Below are 21,844 nucleotides of genomic sequence, written 5' to 3' on the forward strand. Positions count from 1 at the left end.
CACGTGACCTCCGTTTCGTTTCCCGCCACTTTTCATCAAGCGCACAATACATATGTACACGAGCACGAAAATTATAATATATATTATATACGTACCTACATGTACTCAAATTATAATATCGCGAATACGCCATACAGGCGTAAGTGATACTTCATATACATATGTGCATAATAATGTAGGTGTTGGGATAAAACAGAAACACTTGTAAGTTAACGAGACTGATAAATACAATGGTAACATACGATACCTGCTTAGAAAGTGTATTAAGTTATCGAATCTACAAACACAATTTTTAAATAACACCTTTGATGCATAGTTAAAAATTCTGCATGTATGTGTGTGAGCCGGTAGCTTCACCGTTTAATCTTATTGCTTGGATTTCGATGGATGTGAATTCCAGACCCGTTCGGTCTATTGGTTGCAACCTGACTGTTTAAACAACTTGATTAATACAAAAATACCCTGAAACAAAACACATTTTTGTCACAATAACGAAACGCGCATTCAATATTTGAGGATAGTCGGTGCTTTGTTTTTTTGGTTTGGTCGTAAATTATGAAAAGTAGTCCAGCTTCAATCCTTTGGTCCAGGGCAACTAGCATTCACATTCTTATTGATCCGTTGTATTGACACTATAAAAGAAAAAATATAAATATATACTGACATCGATTGTATCCCATGTTCATTTAAAACTGTGATATTTTTTCACTCAGGGTTGTCACCCAAAATATTTATTAATTTTATATATTTATTCTCCGTTATTATTATTTATATATTTTTTCACTTATAATTCACGGTCATTACCGCGTTGGCTTATAATGTCATGGGTCCCGGGTTCAAATCCCGGGTCTGGCAAATCTACCTGTTGTTTTTCAACGTATATTTGGAGCCAGAGAATGAACCTAATAGATTGAAGAAGTGGCTAACAGCCATTACTCGTACATATATCTTCTTAGGATTGAACATAGTAAAAAATATATAACATAATTATGTACATATAAATATAATTTTCTTTAAAATGGTAATTTTATAACATTATGTCGGACACAGACAAACGAGGTATTATAGGAATGCAAATACTATTTTCTAAGACAAGTATCCGTACAGGTAGGTACAGGTAATATTTAAAATAAATTTCAAATTACCTATGTTTCGAACAAAACTCATAGCTAGAGCGAGGCATCCTAGTATTATAAATTATAATACTTGAATTCACATCGATGGATTGGTAGCTAGCCTATAAAAAGTAATACTTTGTGCACTAGTGCATTGAATTATGTCGGCTATAAACTGTTGATTATATTCGTTATTTTTGACTGTATTTTTTTTAAGTTTTGTTATACTGTATTTATTCTTCAACTAAATATTTTGAATAATGATGATTTTAGTAGCATATGGTATTTCCTTTCACAAGCAATAAATCGTATCTACATTTGTATTATAATGTCACTGTTCTCGTTACGGTACGAATATACTTCGTGTCCGAAAATTTTGAAAACAACATCCACGTATATTGGAATATATCAATATACGAAGCGATTCGGTTAAATATAGTTATTGCCCTTCCAATTGGAATCACCAATGGCAGGTTAGTTTTCAGCTTATGCTATATATCATAGGTGTAATGTTGGTGAATCTCCATAACACTTAAACAATGATTTTTCTTCTAAAACTACAACGATGTCAAAGTCAAATGTATATATTATATATATACATAGCTACATTTTTTTTTGTATTTTGTTTTAGTCTTTCACATCTTAAGTCATAAAACAATAAACGGAGCGTCACTTACAACAATCGGTAAAGATGTAGAACCATGTTTATTTTCCACAAAGAATTCTTTTTTCCACTTCAAAACATATTCGCATTAAAATTGTATTTGTGAGTGGATTGAGTGGAGATATTGAATTCGTTAAATGGGCATATAAGTATTGTTCAATTCGTCATATTGTCACTTAACCCTTTCTTTGTTTCGAATCTCGATTTTCACCGATACACAATACCAATGTACAATATCTCCCGCATACACTGAAATTGAGTGAAAATCTCAAATACCTTTGCACATAGCTACAGTGGTGTAGGTGTTTTACAAAATTAGATCTTTACTAAATATTTAGATTTTGGGAATAGTACTCGTACATCACGCTATACAGGTGGGATGTTGTGTCGTTTTCTGCATTTTCGTATTTTGCATTTTTACTATCATTGTCATATAGCGAAAGCGCTTTAAAGTGTGTAGAATTAATGATGCTATAAAAATCTTAACACACAATCTATAAATATTGTCGCCGGCTTACATTGTTTACATACAAAATCATCGAGGAAAATAGTGAGTATAATTAGTACTCACGTGGTTATATGGAAACATCGCATGGAAAGGAGGGGGGAGTGAAATTAATTTTTATAGTAATCAATAAATATTTGTACAGAAATTACAGTCGTGGTGTAATTAAAATGTAATTACAAGTCGTAAATATGGTATTATGTAGCTAATATCAAATCACTGAATATATTATAATATATATATATATTTAAATTCAGAATTATCATTTTTCATAATACGTGTCAGAATAGTTTTTCACTTCATGTGCATTTAATAACATAGCACAACAGCGACGTAAATATACCATTATCCATATTATGTATCGACAACCGATAACTTCAATCATGCCGTGGGCCATTTGAGAATTTGTGACACAATCACACTATACTATGGAGATATTCACCTATCCCCTCAAGAGCTAGCTGTTTTTTTTTTTTAATAATAATATAAATGTCTGCTTATATTAATTAATATGATTGTACATATAAATAAAATAATCGGATTGCCACAGATATCAGTGGCGAACGGCGACTTTTGAAAAGAAGTATGCTGTGGAGATCAGAGAAATATACCACACTTGTGAGTTATAGGTACTTACAGGAAATAAGAAAATAATACGATATTACTACTGATGAATAGGTATTATAACGACACACTAATTCGGTGAAATTTCTATAACTCACTGACGACACAAAATTGAGCGATGAGTTTATATTTTATATACAATTATTAGAAAAATATATATATTTTTTTTAAAACAATCCAAGTATATTTATTTATAATATGTGATGAATGCCATAGTTTTTTTAGATTCTCTAATAAATAACTATTTCAATAATATATTATACGTAAAGATTTTAGACTTAAGCATCAGAGCCTATCGTTTTCTATATACTGGGATTGACATGCTGAGGTCACGTGACATAAAGTCCATACAAATCACAACGTCCGGAAAATAATTCGACAAATTTGTTAAAGAGAGATGTGCTGTAATCTGTATTTCTTTATAAAACATTCCTAGTTTACTACATATAGATGTCCTTGACAGATTAAATTATTTTCATAGAATATAACTGGTTATATTATACGGCAATATGCAATTAAAATTTATTTTTCTTAAGGTAGGTTTTAAATAATCACCTAGTAAGGAGTCTTCGCTACTGACAGCTTATATCGGTAGTAGAATGGGTTTCTACTCAAATAGGTACATACTATAAATATATACTTGAAATGAAAATCACATAAAAAGTGGTTTTCTCTATAAATTCTTATGGTGGACATGTTGAGTTATGGCGATAAAAGAAATTCTAACATAGTTGATAAAATTTACAGGCGCAGTTAAAAATTGACATCTTGTCATCCATTAATAATTTTATTGATCCTTACACCACTGGCGGATATAAATATAAAAATACCAACACACGCACAGGTAGGGAGGGCTCTTCGCACGTGTTGATCACATCATTTTGGAAGAGGTCTCAGGTGCGAGCTGCGAGTCGCGGCGACCTCTGGAGGTTGGGATCGCGTATTATCACCGGATCACGTGGAAGACTCTCATTCATGTAAGGATTCCGATTTCACCCACACATTAACTTGAATGTGCTATCTTTTTACACAATAATCGAGGTGTGAAATTCTTCAAAGAAATTTTAAATGTCAAAGTGAATTATTTTTATTACATTTTAATTTAATCATATCATGTATTCAATGGATTTATATTATTATCATCATCAGACGGATTAGAAGGATAGTTCTTCCACTTTTTCGGTCCATATTTCTTCATTGTACCGTAAACTTGCCAAACTTGATGAGTTCGTTGATCAGACTAGTTTTAATGTGACTCTATGATCGATAAGTGGCTCTAGCGTACTATTGAATGACTGTAAATGTCTAGCACTACTCCACTCGCCGATAGAAATGTCTGGTCGATTACCATTTCGTCAGATTAGTGACTTCTGTCACATCGTCTACTTTTGTTTGCTTACTTATCCATCGCTTTATGTTGTGATTTTTTTGCAATATGTCCATCATGCCAAGTGATGCTACTCCTAGTTTTTGAATTACGTGTCTCACATGCATATTATGTGAGCACTGGTAGCTTAATTTAAAACACAATAAAAATAAAATAAAAGCTACACGTACTATAGAAGATGACAGTGATGACACATAATAATATGAACTTTTATTTTTTTTGCGTACAAGTAGAGTTGTTTCTTCACAACTTTGCACTCCGGCTGTCGGATGAAAATGATGTAATATAAATATATTCAATTTTTTTTTTAAATATATTTATATATATATTGATACACGTGAATATCATTTGATCTATTTTTATTTGAGGTATCACGCAAAGAGGCGAATCATCGTAGTAAAAAGTGCAAAGTTATAAAGGGTATAATACTTTACCTATTGATTTGAGTGGTTATCTTAGAAGCCCATCTGATGTTAGATGTAGGGATTTTATTATGCTCTGGGTAATAATAAATACATACGCGTATTTTAAAGATTACTGTATAATTTAATATTTGTATGACTGGTTGGAACTTTTTCGAAGCCGCCTTTTAAATCTTTTAACGAATTGATTACGTAATCAGCGTCAAACGAAATCTCCGTTGTTCAGGCGCACAACTGTTACCTGTACCTATTATATGTTGTTGAAATCGTTGTGGGAATCACACCCTGAAACTTAGTTTGCGTAGTACCTAGTACCAACCTACCTATCCATTGTCGTATTGCTTTGTTTTCATGATGTGCGATTTACAGTATACCTTATATATACTTTAAGCTTCTGGTGGCACCGTTCACATATGGCTTTAGTCAGAAGAATGCTTTGGATGTATGTTATGAGTTTTGGATACTTTCAAAAATAATTGGTTGTTTGTTAGCTTCCAAAAGCACTTTAGCTTGTGACAATTCAAAACTATACGTACGAATACACCCGAAATCATACATCTACCTATAACGTCTCTGTTCGACGGTATTACATAGTTTTTTGTTGTATGAAATACACTAGCTGTCAAAAATAACGACAAAAATGTGGAGAAAAGTTTAATAGAACGGTTAACTTTCCAAGAAAATTGAACATCATGTTTTGTTTACGATCAAGAATATGTTTTTCTTTATAAAACAAAGTTTTTATTTGAGTATAGGTGATGAAGAATTATTGCAAAGAATTTGATACTTCCAGTTTCTTCCACAATTACTTCATATTTAGTATTTTACGTTTGAATTTTTTGTTAATTATATATGAATGTTACGTAGATTATATTACATTACATTACAGAACATTACATTATATTACATTACAGTACATTACATTACAGTACAGTACAGTACATTAAAGTACATTACATTACAATACATTACATTACAGTACATTACATTACAGTACAGTACATTACAGTACAGTACAGTACATTACATTACATTACAGTATATTTCATCACATTACAGTACATTTCATTACATTACATGGCATTACAGTACATTACATTACATTACATTACATTACATTACAGTACAGTACAGTACAGTAAATTACATTACATTACATTACAGTACAGTACATTACATTACATTACATTACATTACATTACATTACATTACATTACATTACATTACATTACATTACATTACATTGCATTGCATTACAGTACAGTACAGTACAGTACAGTACAGTACAGTACAGTACATTACATTACAGTACAGTACAGTACAGTACAGTACAGTACAGTACAGTACAGTACAGTACAGTACAGTACAGTACAGTACAGTACATTACATTACATTACATTACATTACATAACATAACATAACATAACATAACATAACATAACATAACATAACATAACATAACATAACATAACATAACATAACATAACATAACATAACATAACATAACATAACATAACATAACATAACATAACATAACATAACATAACATAACATAACATAACATAACATAACATAACATAACATAACATAACATAACATAACATAACATAACATAACATAACATAACATAACATAACAGTACATTACATTACATTACATTACAGTACATCACACTACACTACACTACACTACACTACACTACACTACACTACACTACACTACACTACACTACACTACACTACACTACACTACACTACACTACACTACACTACACTACACTACACTACACTACACTACACTACACTACACTACACTACACTACACTACACTACACTACACTACACTACACTACACTACACTACACTACACTACACTACACTACACTACACTACACTACACTACACTACACTACATTACATTACATTTATATTTTAATATATTATAGTGACTGGTCGAGCACCATAACATGGTAGTCAAATTCAATACTATTTTTTGGGTGTCGCATTTATATACTGACATACTATTATATTTTTAAAATAATTTTAAGACACGCAGACTATTTTTAAGAAGACAATTAAATCTTCTAATGGATTTAAGTTTGGTACTATTGCATTTGAATCGTTTTTAGAGACCCGGGTTTTACCTTTCGGCATCTTCAGGCACTATGCGCACTCACCAATGGTACATACACTCTGACAACAGATACACTTAATTCTAACTTATATAATAAATTAATACAATGACCTATTAAGTCAAGGATGTCAATAAAAAAATATAACCAACAGATTTTAGAATAACAGAATAGATCAGCGATACTCAACCTGCGGCCCTTTAAGCTTTTATGTGCGGCCCGAAACATATTTATTATCAGGAATTTCGTATATCTTGAGATTCGTTTCGACTTTTTCGACACCCGAAGAGGATTGTCATTATGGTCCACATCAGATCTGGTATAAGAGTATTGCTATTGCACACGATTAATTTTAAAAAACACACATAATTTTTAAAATCTCAAAAATGTTTTGTAAAAAAGGGGGGATTTCATGATTTTTTTCGTCACACCAGTAGTGATGCGGCCCGCGTTACTTTACAAATATATGTATTTGGCCCGAAGAAAAAAAGTGTTGAGTATCATTGGAATATATGATAGAATAGAACAGAATAGTTAAAGTGTTTGTATAAAACCATACCTAATAGATCATTAGATACCTAATCACTAATAATACATTCAATATACATCAATCGTGAAAACGCAACTAATAGATAATTAGATTAAAAACCGACTCGAATGGAATAGTACACAAGTTAAATTCATTAAAATTCCATCAAGTACCCCCTCGGTCGATAGTATAAATATTATAATAAAATTTTACTGATTTATCAACATATTATTATTTTTTAAATTGTTTCTGGGGCTCAAAAATCATCCCAGGGCCGCGGGTTGCACGTCACTGGTTTACATAAAACTAGAATTGAGATATACATATCGACTGTTGCGTTGAAAGAAATTTGATAATCTTGCTAAATGCGACTTCTACGCACATTTTCTCATAAATTGATGTTTTTTATGTATTTATTATATTATTTATTATCTATGTGTTTAAAATGATTGAAGACATTTTAATAATATGCAAATTAATTACGATATATAGTAATAAAACGATCTTATCAGACCCGATCACGCTTTCGTGTGGGCGAATTTACGAGTAGGCTGTACGTCGTGTTCGACTAAAAGTCATGTTTGGTGATTTACTAAAAGCTTGCATTGAGCTTTTAAGAGCCAACGCTAAATAAAACTTCTTTATCGGTTGATTGACAAACAGATCTCCTAAAAGCTGTTTTATTTTCATTTTTATAAAATGGTTCTGCATAAGTCATGTTAACATTTTGATGATACATTTAGTATTGTTATTATATTTCTTTTTGTGCCATTCTCTAAAATGGATGTAAAGGCATTTTTATTGCAATATATAACTTGACATATCCACAAAATAGATATCTGGCTTGATAGCTTAATGATCTGAATAGTCGCCCGGTAAGTGAAAGACGTGTGCTCGGCCCAAGTTGTCATAATAAAAAAAATCTCTATAAATACTATATTATATTTATTAGGCATTTCCAAATCAGATTGTGTTATACTTTACTTCCTGTTAACCTCGTATGGTGGCAGGTTGTCAATATAATATGAAATAAAAAATTACATCAATTTCCTATGTTCGAAATTTGAACGTATGCAGTTAGCCGTATCATAGTTGATCGTGAGATGTTGTATCGGAAATAGATGGCCGTATAGTATTGAGATACAATTCATATAAAAAATAAAATACTTTAAAAATACGTAACCACTGGAAGGAAAGTAAGTAGGTAAATAAATTAGAAATAAAATAATATCGAATATATTTATATAAAATTTTGGTAGGTGCTCGTAAGTATCAAGTCGTACCAATATCAAAATAATATTATTATTGAATTTAATAAAATTGGAAAGTTACTGTCTGAAATGTACCACAAACAAAGCGTTATTTTTTTTACATCAATGCTATACAGCCATCTCTTTCCGATAAAATAATTTCGGTGAATCACGTAATATGTACACATTACTTACATGTAACCATCTTTTTTACACTTTATTAGGACACTGAGTAAGTAGAGTATTTTATAACTTCACCTTTTTGCACATTTTACTGCACTGATACGCCACTTTTCCTGATTACCTCGCATAAAATTAGATCAAATGATATTCAATTGTATTAATATATGTTGTAATATGAAAATAAATAGATAATAATTAATGTAATTTTTTTTTTAAATATATTACATCATTTTCATCCTAGAGCTGGAGTGCAAAATTATGAAGCATATATTATACTCTATATTTCGCTCATAGTAATAATAATATAAATAGAATAATTAACCGAAACAATACCACAATATTCGCGGTTTCATTACAAATATAAAAAATGGTTTTATTTAGTTTTTTTTATTTGTAGCACAGCCGTTTACTCGATACGTATCATATCTGTATCTATTATTGGTCCTAAAATTGACATTTAATGTAACAACACAGCCCTAAAAACTCCCCATCAATGATGCGCCGTTTTTATTTCCTATTCTGCTTACCTTTATCCTTTGTCATAAAATGTTGATTATAATAATTTCCTTGAATGGACGCAATTTAACTATTGATGTTTGAATATACGTTTATGACCCCACGTTTATGGCAGTCAGTAAATTTGATCCATTACCCTTTTAATTAGTTGATTAGAACTGCATATCGTTTTATCCATAACATGTTGGCCACCGTAGATTAATGGCAAAAGATAATATCTAGTATGCTGAATATCGAGAAAAATCACATTCCTACTTGTTATTACTCAAATAAAACATATATCCCTATAGTATAGACCAGTAGTTCGCACGTGAAATTTAACTGTGGTCGCACAATTGAGATTGAGAGTTCTATGAAAACGTCTGGTGGCCGCACCAAATTTAACTTTTCTTGTAATTGAAAAAAATAAAACTAAATTTTATTTAGTAAAAAAATGGATCAATTGATTTATATACAAGTCCATTTAATAAAAGACATTTGAACATTTTAGTACATATCTATTTATTTACAAATAATGCAAATGGAAATTCCTGAATACTCCTTTTTTCCAATGCCAGCCACATGACTATTTACGTTTACATCAGCTGTCAACTGGCTTGGATATTTGTTTTTTATGAAGTCCATTACACTGAATGATCTTTCACATTTTACAGTAGTAAGAAAAATCGTAAATCAATAAGTATTGTTGCCAATTCTTTGACTTTATTCTCAGAAACAGACTATTTCACACATAAAACTCATCACAAAAACACATTATGGATCATTTGAGCGTAGAAAGAAATTTAAGACAAGTCATGTGTATTCAACCAATTTTATAATTCTATAAATAAATTTTTGAAATATCGTTCTGGCAAGCGTTGGTGGCCGCACATGAGAACCACTGGTATAGACCTAAGAGGTTATGCATTATCTAAAGGCTTGTACGCACAGAGAATAAAGTTGCAACGTAATAAAATATATTAATATATTAATTTTCTAATGGTTCTACAATCCTATGTGGCGTGGCTCTGGGTCGCCTCATGCAACATTAGGTGTACCATAGAATGTTTTATTTGATTACAATTGGATATTTGTTTGGGAACTTTTCTGTTGCCAACTCCGTCTTCACAGCAGATATAAATCGAGGCAGCTTTTTTTTCTTATTTTTACTACCGATTTCATGATGTTGTCAATTTAAGTCAGACTACTATTTTATGTGTTTTTCCATTTCTCTCACCATCGTCAACGGGTGGATTTTGAACGACTAAAGCATAAACCTCTAATAAATCAATTGAATATATCAATATTCTCCGTCTGCGACCAGTTTTGGTATAAATATACGATATGGTAATGATATAAATATAATGTTTAGTGGTAAATTGAGAACGTAAACTTACATATAATAATACGTTGTACCTATATAATATTATGTAATACACGTATAGAAAATATTCACACCTTTTTATAATATTTATTATAATTTTATTATCATAACTAATTTTCTGATTGAATAAGTCATTGCTCTCACAGCAGCTTCAACGAAGAGTCGATCTGAATTGATGTTTTATGATGTTGTCAACTTGTGTGTGTACAGTCGATAAGGTTGTGTATAATAAGCCGGAAGTCACGAACAAAATTATGACGCCATGGAATTACTGTCAGAACCTCTATCTACGCCAATGCCCCATAATCAGCTTCGAGCCTCCCATGAAATACATGCATGATAGTTGCTGCAATAAAATTATATGCATTGCGACTATTTTATTACGGTTTTATTTGTTTGCGTATTTTCTAAGACTTATAGAGCTACATACTTCTGCCGGCGAATAAATAATAACAAAAATGTAATTTTATTTTGTATTTCTCGGAGGACGGAAATCATGTGCAAACGCTGTGATAAAAAAAAAAATTGTGGACATATTTGCAGGATTTTGTTTACCTTTTCATCGAAAGTAGTGACACACTGTCACGCTGAGAGTTGTTTTTTTTAATGAATAAAGCGAGACAGTTTTATTTGAGGCTATTAGTCTCAAAGTCGGTAATATCCATTTTTATTTATTTTTTATTTTTCTTGATTATGATTCTGTAAATACTTTTCCAGCGTATATTCATAAAATATCAAATTCATCTCAGTTTTTCAGTAAAATGGAATTAACCGGAGGTCGTTTTTATTAATTAGTCACCATCTGATTATAACTGATTTTGAATTGTTTGTTTTTCATAAATTTTAATAACGTTGAGGACATTTTATTCCGCTATTTGATTTGTATAATTGTTGAAGTACATTATAAAAATTATGTTTGGAAAAAAATAATTGTAGGTACCTATTTGTAATCCTAAATGTGCTATAGGAGGTTACCGACTTTGTAACCAACTGCCTCATTTGATAGTAATGTTAATAAGTGCTAACATGCGTTGAGTTTCAAGCACATGTTTATATGTGTGTATATGTGCAGTGTTAAAAGTTAACAAAAAAATGTATAATTTGTCTGTCGGAAGTCATATATAGGTAGGTTTTATCGACATAAATGACGAATTTTATGTCACTGAACCATAAGAAAGTATCTACTCGCTACTAAAATGCTGTAACCATATTACTGTTATCGTAAAGGCCAAGGTTTCGATAGGAAAAACGGAGTATAATGTATTTATCTTTTTAGTTGTTTCGTCGAATACAAATGGCTGGTTGTAGGTTTTTGGAGCAGTACAGCAGCGGTATTGCACGCGTGACTTCGGTGTCAATTACCGTCGCTTCAATTTCACGCCGCTCTTAATCCATTTTATACGAAATCGGATAGTCTTATTAATCACATTAATGGTGTTAACTGTCAATAATTATTGGTGGAAAAAACATTTTATTAATATAAAACAATGATATAAAATAATATTTTATTTCTTAATAATTTAATTATTAGTTTTGTTCGCTCAGTTGGATATATTTATACATTTTTATGTATATATCCCATTAAAATATGAAAATGTAAAAAAAGCTTTGTTAAATTAATTTTACTGAGATTCACAAAATACATTAATATATTAGTTGTTAAGTACTCCAGGCTTAACACGAGTGTCAATAAGATAAAAATGTGAAAGCCAGTCGGCTTGGATAAAGGTTTTGAAGCCGGGTTCGTTTAATTGTTTTATGACAGGCATGCCATAAAACGTATGACACAAAGCGCGCTGAGTGTCTTCAAATATTACCAATGTTGAATGCGTGTTTCGATTTACGTGACAAAATAAACATGTTTTCAAGTTTATCCTATATATATCCACACTCGATATTGCTCAGAATGCAACGCACTTCTTATTATTTTTGTGTTACCTATTATAAGGAATTCAATAAATAAAAACTAATGCGTAATATTATAATAATAATATGTTAATTAACAACCGCCTACAAAGGTAATATCAATTAATAATAATTAACTCGTATAATATAATTATAATTAATATATCAGACGATAATAATAAATAGCCTGAGTCCAGATTCCTAAAGTAAATTTTCCTATATTGTGTTAGATGTACCTGTAGGTATCAATCACCTACATATACCTACGAGTGAAGTTAAGCATATCTGCAATATAGGGAGTAAGAATAAATAAATAAGAGTAAACTTTCATCAGAATTGGTCTAGTAGATTTTTAATAATAACCGAAAAAACGGACAGATAGACGGACACTACAAACTCATTATTCGGGTAGATAAATAATTGTCGTAGGCCAAAGTAAATTTATTTCGTTTTTAATGAGATTAGTATGGATATGTGGAATGAAGACATTCAGATCGTGAACACGTTTATTAAAATATCAGAGTGAGCGTGTTTTATGAATTTGACGAAGTAAAGCACACCGAGTAGCCGTTACCGTAATAATTCGTGGTATATATATTATTTTGTAATAATATTATTATACCAAATGCCAACTGCCTTGGTTTTTAGTAGGGATTAATAATTTATGAGTAATATCTTTGCATAGTAAGATAGCAATTACAGCTCGCGGCCACTGTATTCAAAATACTAATATAGCTATAGATAAGTGTGGTGGTTCCCACAGTCGACAATAAATCTGCTTGACTGAAAGTTTTGCTTAATTCAGGCTAAAATTTCGTACCAATTTCATAATGGCTAAAACATGATAATCTAGAAATAAGTATCATTTTCTATTTGTGTATGTTTCTTCTTTATTCATTGACAATATAATACGTCGACTGGTAAAAACGTACAATCATTCTACATTCAAGTCACAATTTAATAGAGTCTACTTAAAGCTGGCCAATAGATATAAATCCACTGTGTATTTTTATCATAACCAAGCATTGTGTTTTGAAATTTCCTATATAGTTTTCGATTAAAGAATACATACAAACAATGTTGGCACAGAATTACGTGCTGCCTCTTTGGCGGATTTCCTCCGACTGCGTAATTACGCTATCATTAATATGTACTGATTTTAATTTCTGAATAAATCATAAAACAAAATACCTACGTATAAATGGTTAAATATTATTACGCTAAACTGAGTATGAAAACATACGATTTCCGCCTTTTTTCAATATTTCGATGAAAGTTTAAATATTTCGTTTGACATGGGTTTTGAAAATTTCTGAAGAAAACTGAATAAAAAATCGAAAAATATTTAACATAAAATTATAGGAATATCTTTAAAAAAAATGATATTCTGTTTGTTCATTCGACGTTGACTATCCGAAAAAAATTTCGTTTTGCGAAATTTTTCATTTCATTTATGTTTCCACTAAATATCTGAAGTGAAGTGGTTTTAAATTCTATCAAACAATTTTTCAAGGTGGAAAATTATTGTATAAATTAAAAAAAAATCGCACACAATTTTCCACACACTTATTCCATAGCTATATATTTTTAGCTATGAAATCGCTACTGACCATTATTAAATTATGTTAACTTGAGTAATATGATAATTATATTGTATTTTAGTTTAATTGACTAATGCAGTTCTACAATTTATAACTCCAATTCAACTAAGGCATTCAATTCTATATCCACAACTAACTACTATTTATTATTGCTTTGAGACTAAAGAGAAATCTTCCTACGATAATCAAATAGAGCAACTAATAAATTTCTAATTTTATTGTCCGAAAAAAAATCAATTGTCTCCATCCAAGACTATATTAAAAGACAAGCAAAAACCGCAATGTACATTATCATTTGTGTTGGACGCCGTACAATAAAGGCAGCGATGCGAAATGCAATACGAAAAAATCTAAATTAAGGCCTCGGTAGCTGCTAGGAGGGGTTTTGACCCCTGTTATTTTGGGTTCAAAAGGAAGGGTCAAGTTTACGTACGGGTCGTAAAATATATTGACGCCTCTCAAAAGCAGCCAGATAATGAATTTGACATTTCGGGCAATAAAAAGCCTGCGAATTATGTTATCCAGGCGTTTTATTTATTGTGTTAAGGCGCCTAATGGATTGAAACGCCGTTAAACTAGTTTTGGAGATTTGTCAGGCTTGTTGAAAACGCGGCATTGGTTACGATGGATCAAAAGTACTGGTTAATGACACATTGGCGTTAAGCCAGCTTATAGTAATTAGATTCTCTTCATTTTCTGTTAGACGAAGAGTTGCCTTGACTCTAAATGATAGTCGGTCATTTGCTCTTCGTTATTTATGTCTGATTTAATCATTCTTTCAATTCAGCGAATATTATAGCAAGTCGTTTGCAATAATTTGTAATTACTAAGTGTCATTATGTCAAGCTTATTGGTATTTTAGTATTAGCGTAGGTAGGTATATATTTAATCCATTCTATCATAATCCTCGAGAAAGACTAAACTCTTAGTGTATAGTATAATATTATATAGCTACACATTTTTTGATGATACTGATTTTAAAAAAATGAAAATTTAAAATCGGTAACTTGCGATATATCATACCACAAATTATTTTCGAAATATTTTTCATATATCTTTGTAATATTTATAAGGTATAATTTTATTCACAGGTTTGAAGAAAGAAAATTATTATACGGCTATTTCAAAATAGATGAAACTAAAATGTGATATATTTGTTATTTAAAACAAATATACAGCATAAAAATGCTGAAGATCCAGATGTTGGAGCAGATCGTGACCAACGAAAACCAAGAGGGAACACCGGAGAATGAAGGGTAAGTCGTGGGATTCTACACACTATTCTAATATGTTGTAGAAATTATTATTACATATTATATAAATTTACTTCTACTAGAATAAGGTTTTTAATAATATTTAGTGGACTTTAAGATTATACCTCAGATATATACCTACTAGAAAAAATATTTGAAAAAATACGACGCCTGACACTAGTAGGTATACATAACTGACGCATTTTCAAACTATGCACATTCAATATAAAGAATATTAATTTATGAAATCTTGTAAATTACTCGTTGAATAAAAGAAATAGTTTGTTAAATTATTAGTAAGTGCAAATACGTTACAAAAAAAAAATTGGAGTGATCCGGATGTCCATCAGTAATTAGGGCACTTATTTGATACACATATTTAAAACACAAAAGCCGATAGTCAAAGTTGACGCAATTTGATAATCATTTCAATGTGTAAAAACAAGTAGTTAATTTCGTTGTAATTAGATAGGATGCCCGTGGCTTAATTGGTAAAGTACATAGATGTGAATCCAGCGGATACGGGTTCATGTCCCGTCGGGCGTCGTATTTTTTTCAAAGAATTATTCTAATGATTATTATTATTCTAAGATGATTTCGAATTATATATGTTCAATATAAAGAATGTTAGATTCTCAAATACTTTATTAAACTATTAAGTGGGTATTATACACATCTTTGTAGATTTTTTACAGATTTCTAACTCGGTAAAATGAAAAGGTTTGTTTGTTTAAATAATATATGTTTAAAAGTTTAAATTAATATTGTATTTTTAATATTATAATAACTCTTTTTAAATTGCATTATATGACCAAAAAAGAAAGTTGGTAGTTATAAACTACTTTTAGTAAAACGTCTATTGGAATATTTTCCCTGGGGTTTGATAAATCTTCACAAAATCAGATAATATGTAATTATTGCATTCTAGCTAGATCAAACAGATGAAAGTCTTGTTGAATGAGAAATGCAATCAGATAGATGTCTACATTAAAATCCTTTCACAGTATTTGCTTTGCCATTAAATGACTGTTGCTACAAGTGAGTAAATGCATTTTCTGTATTTGAAGTGGATAGTTCTGTTTGCACAAATTGTGGCAGAACTCGATTCTCGGTGTATCATTATAAACTTTAGTTATTTTGTAACGCGTCAATCATATATGTGATTATAATAATGTTTGTTGAATATGTGCGTATAAGACTATTCATTTTCATTTAAATATTACATTTTTAGTTTTTATTGTGTATTTTTTGTATTTTGACATAAGTATCTAAGTATTTCGATTTAAAACGCTTACACTGCACTACTAAATATGTCAAAATATTACAAAATATACGATAATATAATATATAATAAAATAATATATATTAGGTATATAATATTATGTTAGTCAAAATATGTTTGTTTGATTTCCTTTTCCTACTTGGCCCCAAACTGCCATCTAACTACATTCATTTACAAAATACAAAGTTTGTTTGTTCAAATTACATTTACTGCCAATTCCAAATTTAAATTTTCACGACAGATAAAGTTTACATAATATTTTGGATTTGGTTTTAATTTCTTTTGTTTGACTTAGCTGTCAGAATTGAAGAATTGAGAAAGAACGTTGAATATAATTTTAGTAATTACGCTGTGTTTAATAGAATAATAGGCTTCAAAACTATTTTCCTTCATTATACACATACGACGGATACGAGACAACTATATGCCTTCAATAAGTAAACATATCATACATAATTATTGTTTACGTATCACGAAATAAAAATCTATTAGATGTAGGTACCGAAAGTTCGCATTTATCTGAACCGAGAGATCTGACTTAACGCAATTTAAGACATTTAACAGTTTGTTAAAGTGCAAAGGTTATCTCTGGTGAAGGATCTTCTTTGCAAAGTCGCGAGTGATAGATAGGCTTACGTAACTTCACTTCATTTCGACGGTCTCGAATTTAAGTTAGGCTCTATAATCTTTTTCTTCGGAGTTTTTTTTTGTTGTTGGCAAATTCTTGTATACAAATTGAGCACTTCCGAATTGTATTAAATTCAGAATGAACTGGTGTTGTATTTAATCTCTCTTTAACTTTTATCAATCTTCAGTTTCTGACATTTAAAACGGTTTTGTTAGTAAAGTTATTAGGTTTTTCATATCTTTAAAATATCTTAAACAAACTTTGTATAATATTAATTCTTACTACATTATATAGAATTGTCTATACCTAAAACTAAAACTTATATCTACAACGATACAGCGGGACTTAAAGTAATAATAGTTTTTAACATTTTCTTTAAGTAACTACTTATTAAACGAACATATACAGGTACATAACTATTCAAATAACGACTTAAAATTCTTTGCATTGATTAAAATTATTTTGCATATTTTATAAATAAATATAGTCAATAGATGGAACTAAAATAACATTTGTCAGTTTTATCAAGTCTTTCGGTTCCAATTTTGTGGCGTCTTAATTGAAGGGGTTATTGCAAGACAATGATATGCCACAGAAACATAGTTTGGAGATATGAGCAATTTAATGTTCTTGTTCGTTCACTACTGTAACAGGAAAAATTACTATCCTTATTAAAATGTTCGATATATCTCACATCTAATTATTCTGTTTGGAGCAGAGGGCGTGAATGACTACCCGATATCAATTTTGTCTGGCATGGCATATCATATTATTTTTATAACTATTTTTATAGCAAAATTTGAATTTGTAAGAACTTGATCATAATTATTGAGACACCTGTGTATTTAAAAAAAAAAGTGTCTTAAGGGGGTAGTAAAGGCTTAAAGTAGGGAGTAAAATTATATTAACGCGCGTGTTTGAACATGTACCTAACCGATTTATTTTTTATTTTTCTTAAACGGTACATGTTCAAACACGCGCGTCAATATCATTTTACTCCCTACTTCAATTATAGTTTGTTAATTTATGGCTACGGCCGTATGTTGTAGCTTAACCACTAGGGAATGACAAAAGAAATGTCGTATTTCAAAAAAATACTACCTTATTCTTAGGTCAATAATTATTATAAAGCAATCATTATTCATAAGATGTTTATCACACTTGAATTGTCAAAGAAATAGCTTATAATAAGTATCTTTAGAATCATCTTCAAATGTGTTAATCTTGCCGATTTTTTGAATAATAAAATGCCTAATTCTTGTCAAATTTGGGATCACAGAGATTATCAATATAATTTTTTATCGTGAATATTTTACAAAAATTATCTCGTAATAAATTATACTAATGGTTTCATAAATGCGTTTAAAAATTAATAAACGTAAAAAATCTTAACACCACTGCACAGTTATGCACCGAAATATGACTATATTCTAAAACATTAGAGCGAGAGGTTTAAAAGAATACTATTTTATGTAACAAAAATACTTTATGCAGTCATCAAATGTTTAAAATAACTATAAAGGATAATAAGGCTTCAAAATTATATAAATAGATTATCTACAACGTTTAAGGAGTGTCCAGGATCATGGTTTGAAAATACAATAAAAACTCAATTTTGACCTACGACGAGCACGTGGGCCGTTAAGTAAAACGTGAGTCTGGGAATTGGTTTTATTCAAAATCAACAAATTCGTAATTATGTGGCATATCATTGTCTTGCAATAACCCCTTCAATTTTAGTCGTTGTATCCAGCTACAATATCGATGATATATTTTAAAGTCAATAAAATGGCTATCACGATGGCCAAAGCGTGATAGAGAGAGTATATGGGGTATCTTTTCCACGGGCAGGACATAACAAGAAGAATTGGTCGCCACAATTAATGGTAAATTTGAATGCTTTAAAATTTGCGGCATCATTCGGTGAGCGAGAGAATGTTGTAATTTATTTTTCTTTTATTTTCTTCCATTTTTAGGTCCTCTTTTCCATGAACAATATTAAGAATTAAACTTAGTAGAATTAATCGAAGCACACTTGAGTGGGTGGCGAGGTTAGTCTAGGTCGAATACTCCCGAGACACCCCATACTTTAAAACCAGCGGACGTCTCCCGTAACTTATTTTCGCCTTGCGTTTGTGATGTACGAGGTGGATTGTACGGTGATTTTGAGTTCTATTAGGTTATCAGTTTTATTTTAATAACCGTCCGGTAAATATTTTTTAGATTTAAAATGATGATAGTTATGGATTCATTACGCTAAAAATTACAATCATATTTTAAAATAATAACTGATAACTAAGGAAGTGATTATATGCAAAGTTGTAGTACGATATATAATTATGTATCTGTAAAGGATTTGTGTTAATTAATACATTGCAGGCCTTTTGAACGGACATCAGTTGGAATTACATTACAAGTGCTTGACTCAATAACTTCAATAAATACAATTTACAGTACATACTTAATCGCGTACCCAGTAATACTGTAAATCACTAAAACCACTTAAATTTATGTCAGTTGTTTAATTTAGGTACTAAAGATGATATTATATTATTCCTAATAAATATCGTGATTTTGCATTATTGTCGATATAGTCGCATTATTTTTAGATTACAGGATAGGTAAAGTAAAATATTCTGGCGATTATCGTTATTCGATAATAATAATCATCCCATAACCCATGAGTTCAAAACTACCACTCAACTGTGGGTGTAGCGTGTGTGATATAATTTACATATTATTGCATTTTTACTGTATGATTGGTTCAAAATAAGAATCCAATGCGTTCGACAAATGATTGATTCTTGGTAAAAAAAAAAAACTCTCTTCGTACCTGCAGTGCTATTCAAGACTTTATCAATTTGTGATCTTCAATGCTTCCTCTCTGGAAATAATTTTATATTTTAACAATACTTATCTCATTATTAGCAACTAGTTTCAAAAATACTATACAGGAAATAGTATGGAGACGTTTACATGGATTATAGAGCATTATGGGCAGTTGCAGTAACGTTCCGTATAGCTAGGAGATTGTGCGATGCTCGAAAGAGGCAAATTAAAAAAAAGAATGAAAATTATACAACTATTCAGAGTAAATCCACGAAGTCGACGTTTTTTTTGCCTGCGGCGCTAACAAGCGTTGTCTATGTATGAAGCTAAAAACTAAAAATAAAACGGCGTGGCATTTACACTAGGTAACTTTATATAATTTAATTTCAAAAGTTGAGAAATTACGTGGAATACGGGGCTATAAGCTGTTTAAGAATTATCTATCACACTAATTACATTTTTGTTACAGCATCTTCAAAAATAATAAGTAAACACGAAATGGCGCTGTGAAACGAAAAAGTTTGAAAACCACCGTATTAGTATGATGTTCAAGGATATATTTCGTTTATGAGTTAAAACGCTAATTTAACTTTTTTAATTGGTAGGAACATTAACTCCATAATAGTAGTAAGGACTGAATTAAATACTTGTAAAGTTCATTCAACTCATTTAAAGTAAATATGTATATTTTTTAAGTTATAATACTATTCAAATATTAGGTAATTTAAGATCAAATATAGATCTATTATTGTTATTGTTGGAAAATTAGTAATTAACTTGTTGCATAACTGTCTTCGCGATAATGGATTTAATTAGTTGGCGCAAGATTCGATCGATATTAGTAATTATTTATTGTGGTCATGTGTTGAGAGTGTTGAGACTACGTAATATGCATTAGCTAAGTGTCAAGAAGGAAGATTTTGTCGAGGGGCTTTCAACGTAACAGGGCTCAAAACTTTGAAAGAGAAACTTGTAATTAATACGATGTTATGTAATATATTATTATAATAATATTTGAAATAGATTATATTGTATACAAGGTGGGAAATAAATACTTACATAATAATTTTTTACCATATCAACTTCGTGATAATTTATTTTATATTTTATAAAATGTCTTATAGGTTTTTAATTAGTTTAAACAATAAGACCAAGTGATTTGATTAGCTTATTTTATCATTGAATTATCAAATTAGGTCAAAACTATTTTTATAAATACACAGTTTCCGTTTTCAAAGTCAATCAATAGTTATTTTTTGTGAACAAAGAAAATAAAGTTTTCAATAGCTAATTAATCTAGATTAAACCACTTTCTTTTGCATTTAACATTTTTACCATTGTCTTTGCTATGAAATGCTACATTTCACCATCAAATTCTGACGTAAAAAGTGAGCCTTATTAATTGAGGCGATACATTAAATCGTTCATTGTTTTAATTCCGTGAATATAAATTGATGTACTTATCTTCTATATTGTATAATATTTAAACTTTTCTCTTTTATCTATTTCCTGCAGATTTATAAAAACAATATAGGTACCAAGTTATAAGTTTATGTGTATATAATAATTAACATATTTCAGTATTAATATTAAGGGTACCTGATGCCTGTAGTCTCTACAAGTTTTCTCTTTTTACCATAATCACCCGTCTTTATCT

At 30.2% G+C, this 21,844-nt stretch overlaps 1 protein-coding gene across 2 annotated transcripts in view; it reads left to right on the forward strand.

Moving 5' to 3' along the window:
- RapGAP1 (Rap GTPase activating protein 1) overlaps nt 1-21,844 on the forward strand; it is an 848,483-nt gene that overhangs the window by 246,036 nt on the left and 580,603 nt on the right. Inside the window, exon 2 of one of the 2 annotated variants that reach the window (XM_085952291.1) lies at nt 15,287-15,451. The exons of the other annotated variant lie outside the window; for it this stretch is intronic. Coding sequence (XP_085808417.1) covers nt 15,381-15,451 — 71 coding nt within the window. The 5' untranslated portion in view covers nt 15,287-15,380. The remainder of the gene's footprint in view (nt 1-15,286; nt 15,452-21,844) is intronic. 2 annotated transcript variants of the gene reach the window in all.

This window comes from Rhyacophila brunnea, unplaced genomic scaffold, assembly GCF_057557595.1.
Source record: "Rhyacophila brunnea isolate RB1 unplaced genomic scaffold, BYU_Rbru_1.0 scaffold_3, whole genome shotgun sequence".
In the NCBI taxonomy this organism is placed as follows: Eukaryota; Metazoa; Arthropoda; class Insecta; order Trichoptera; family Rhyacophilidae; genus Rhyacophila; species Rhyacophila brunnea.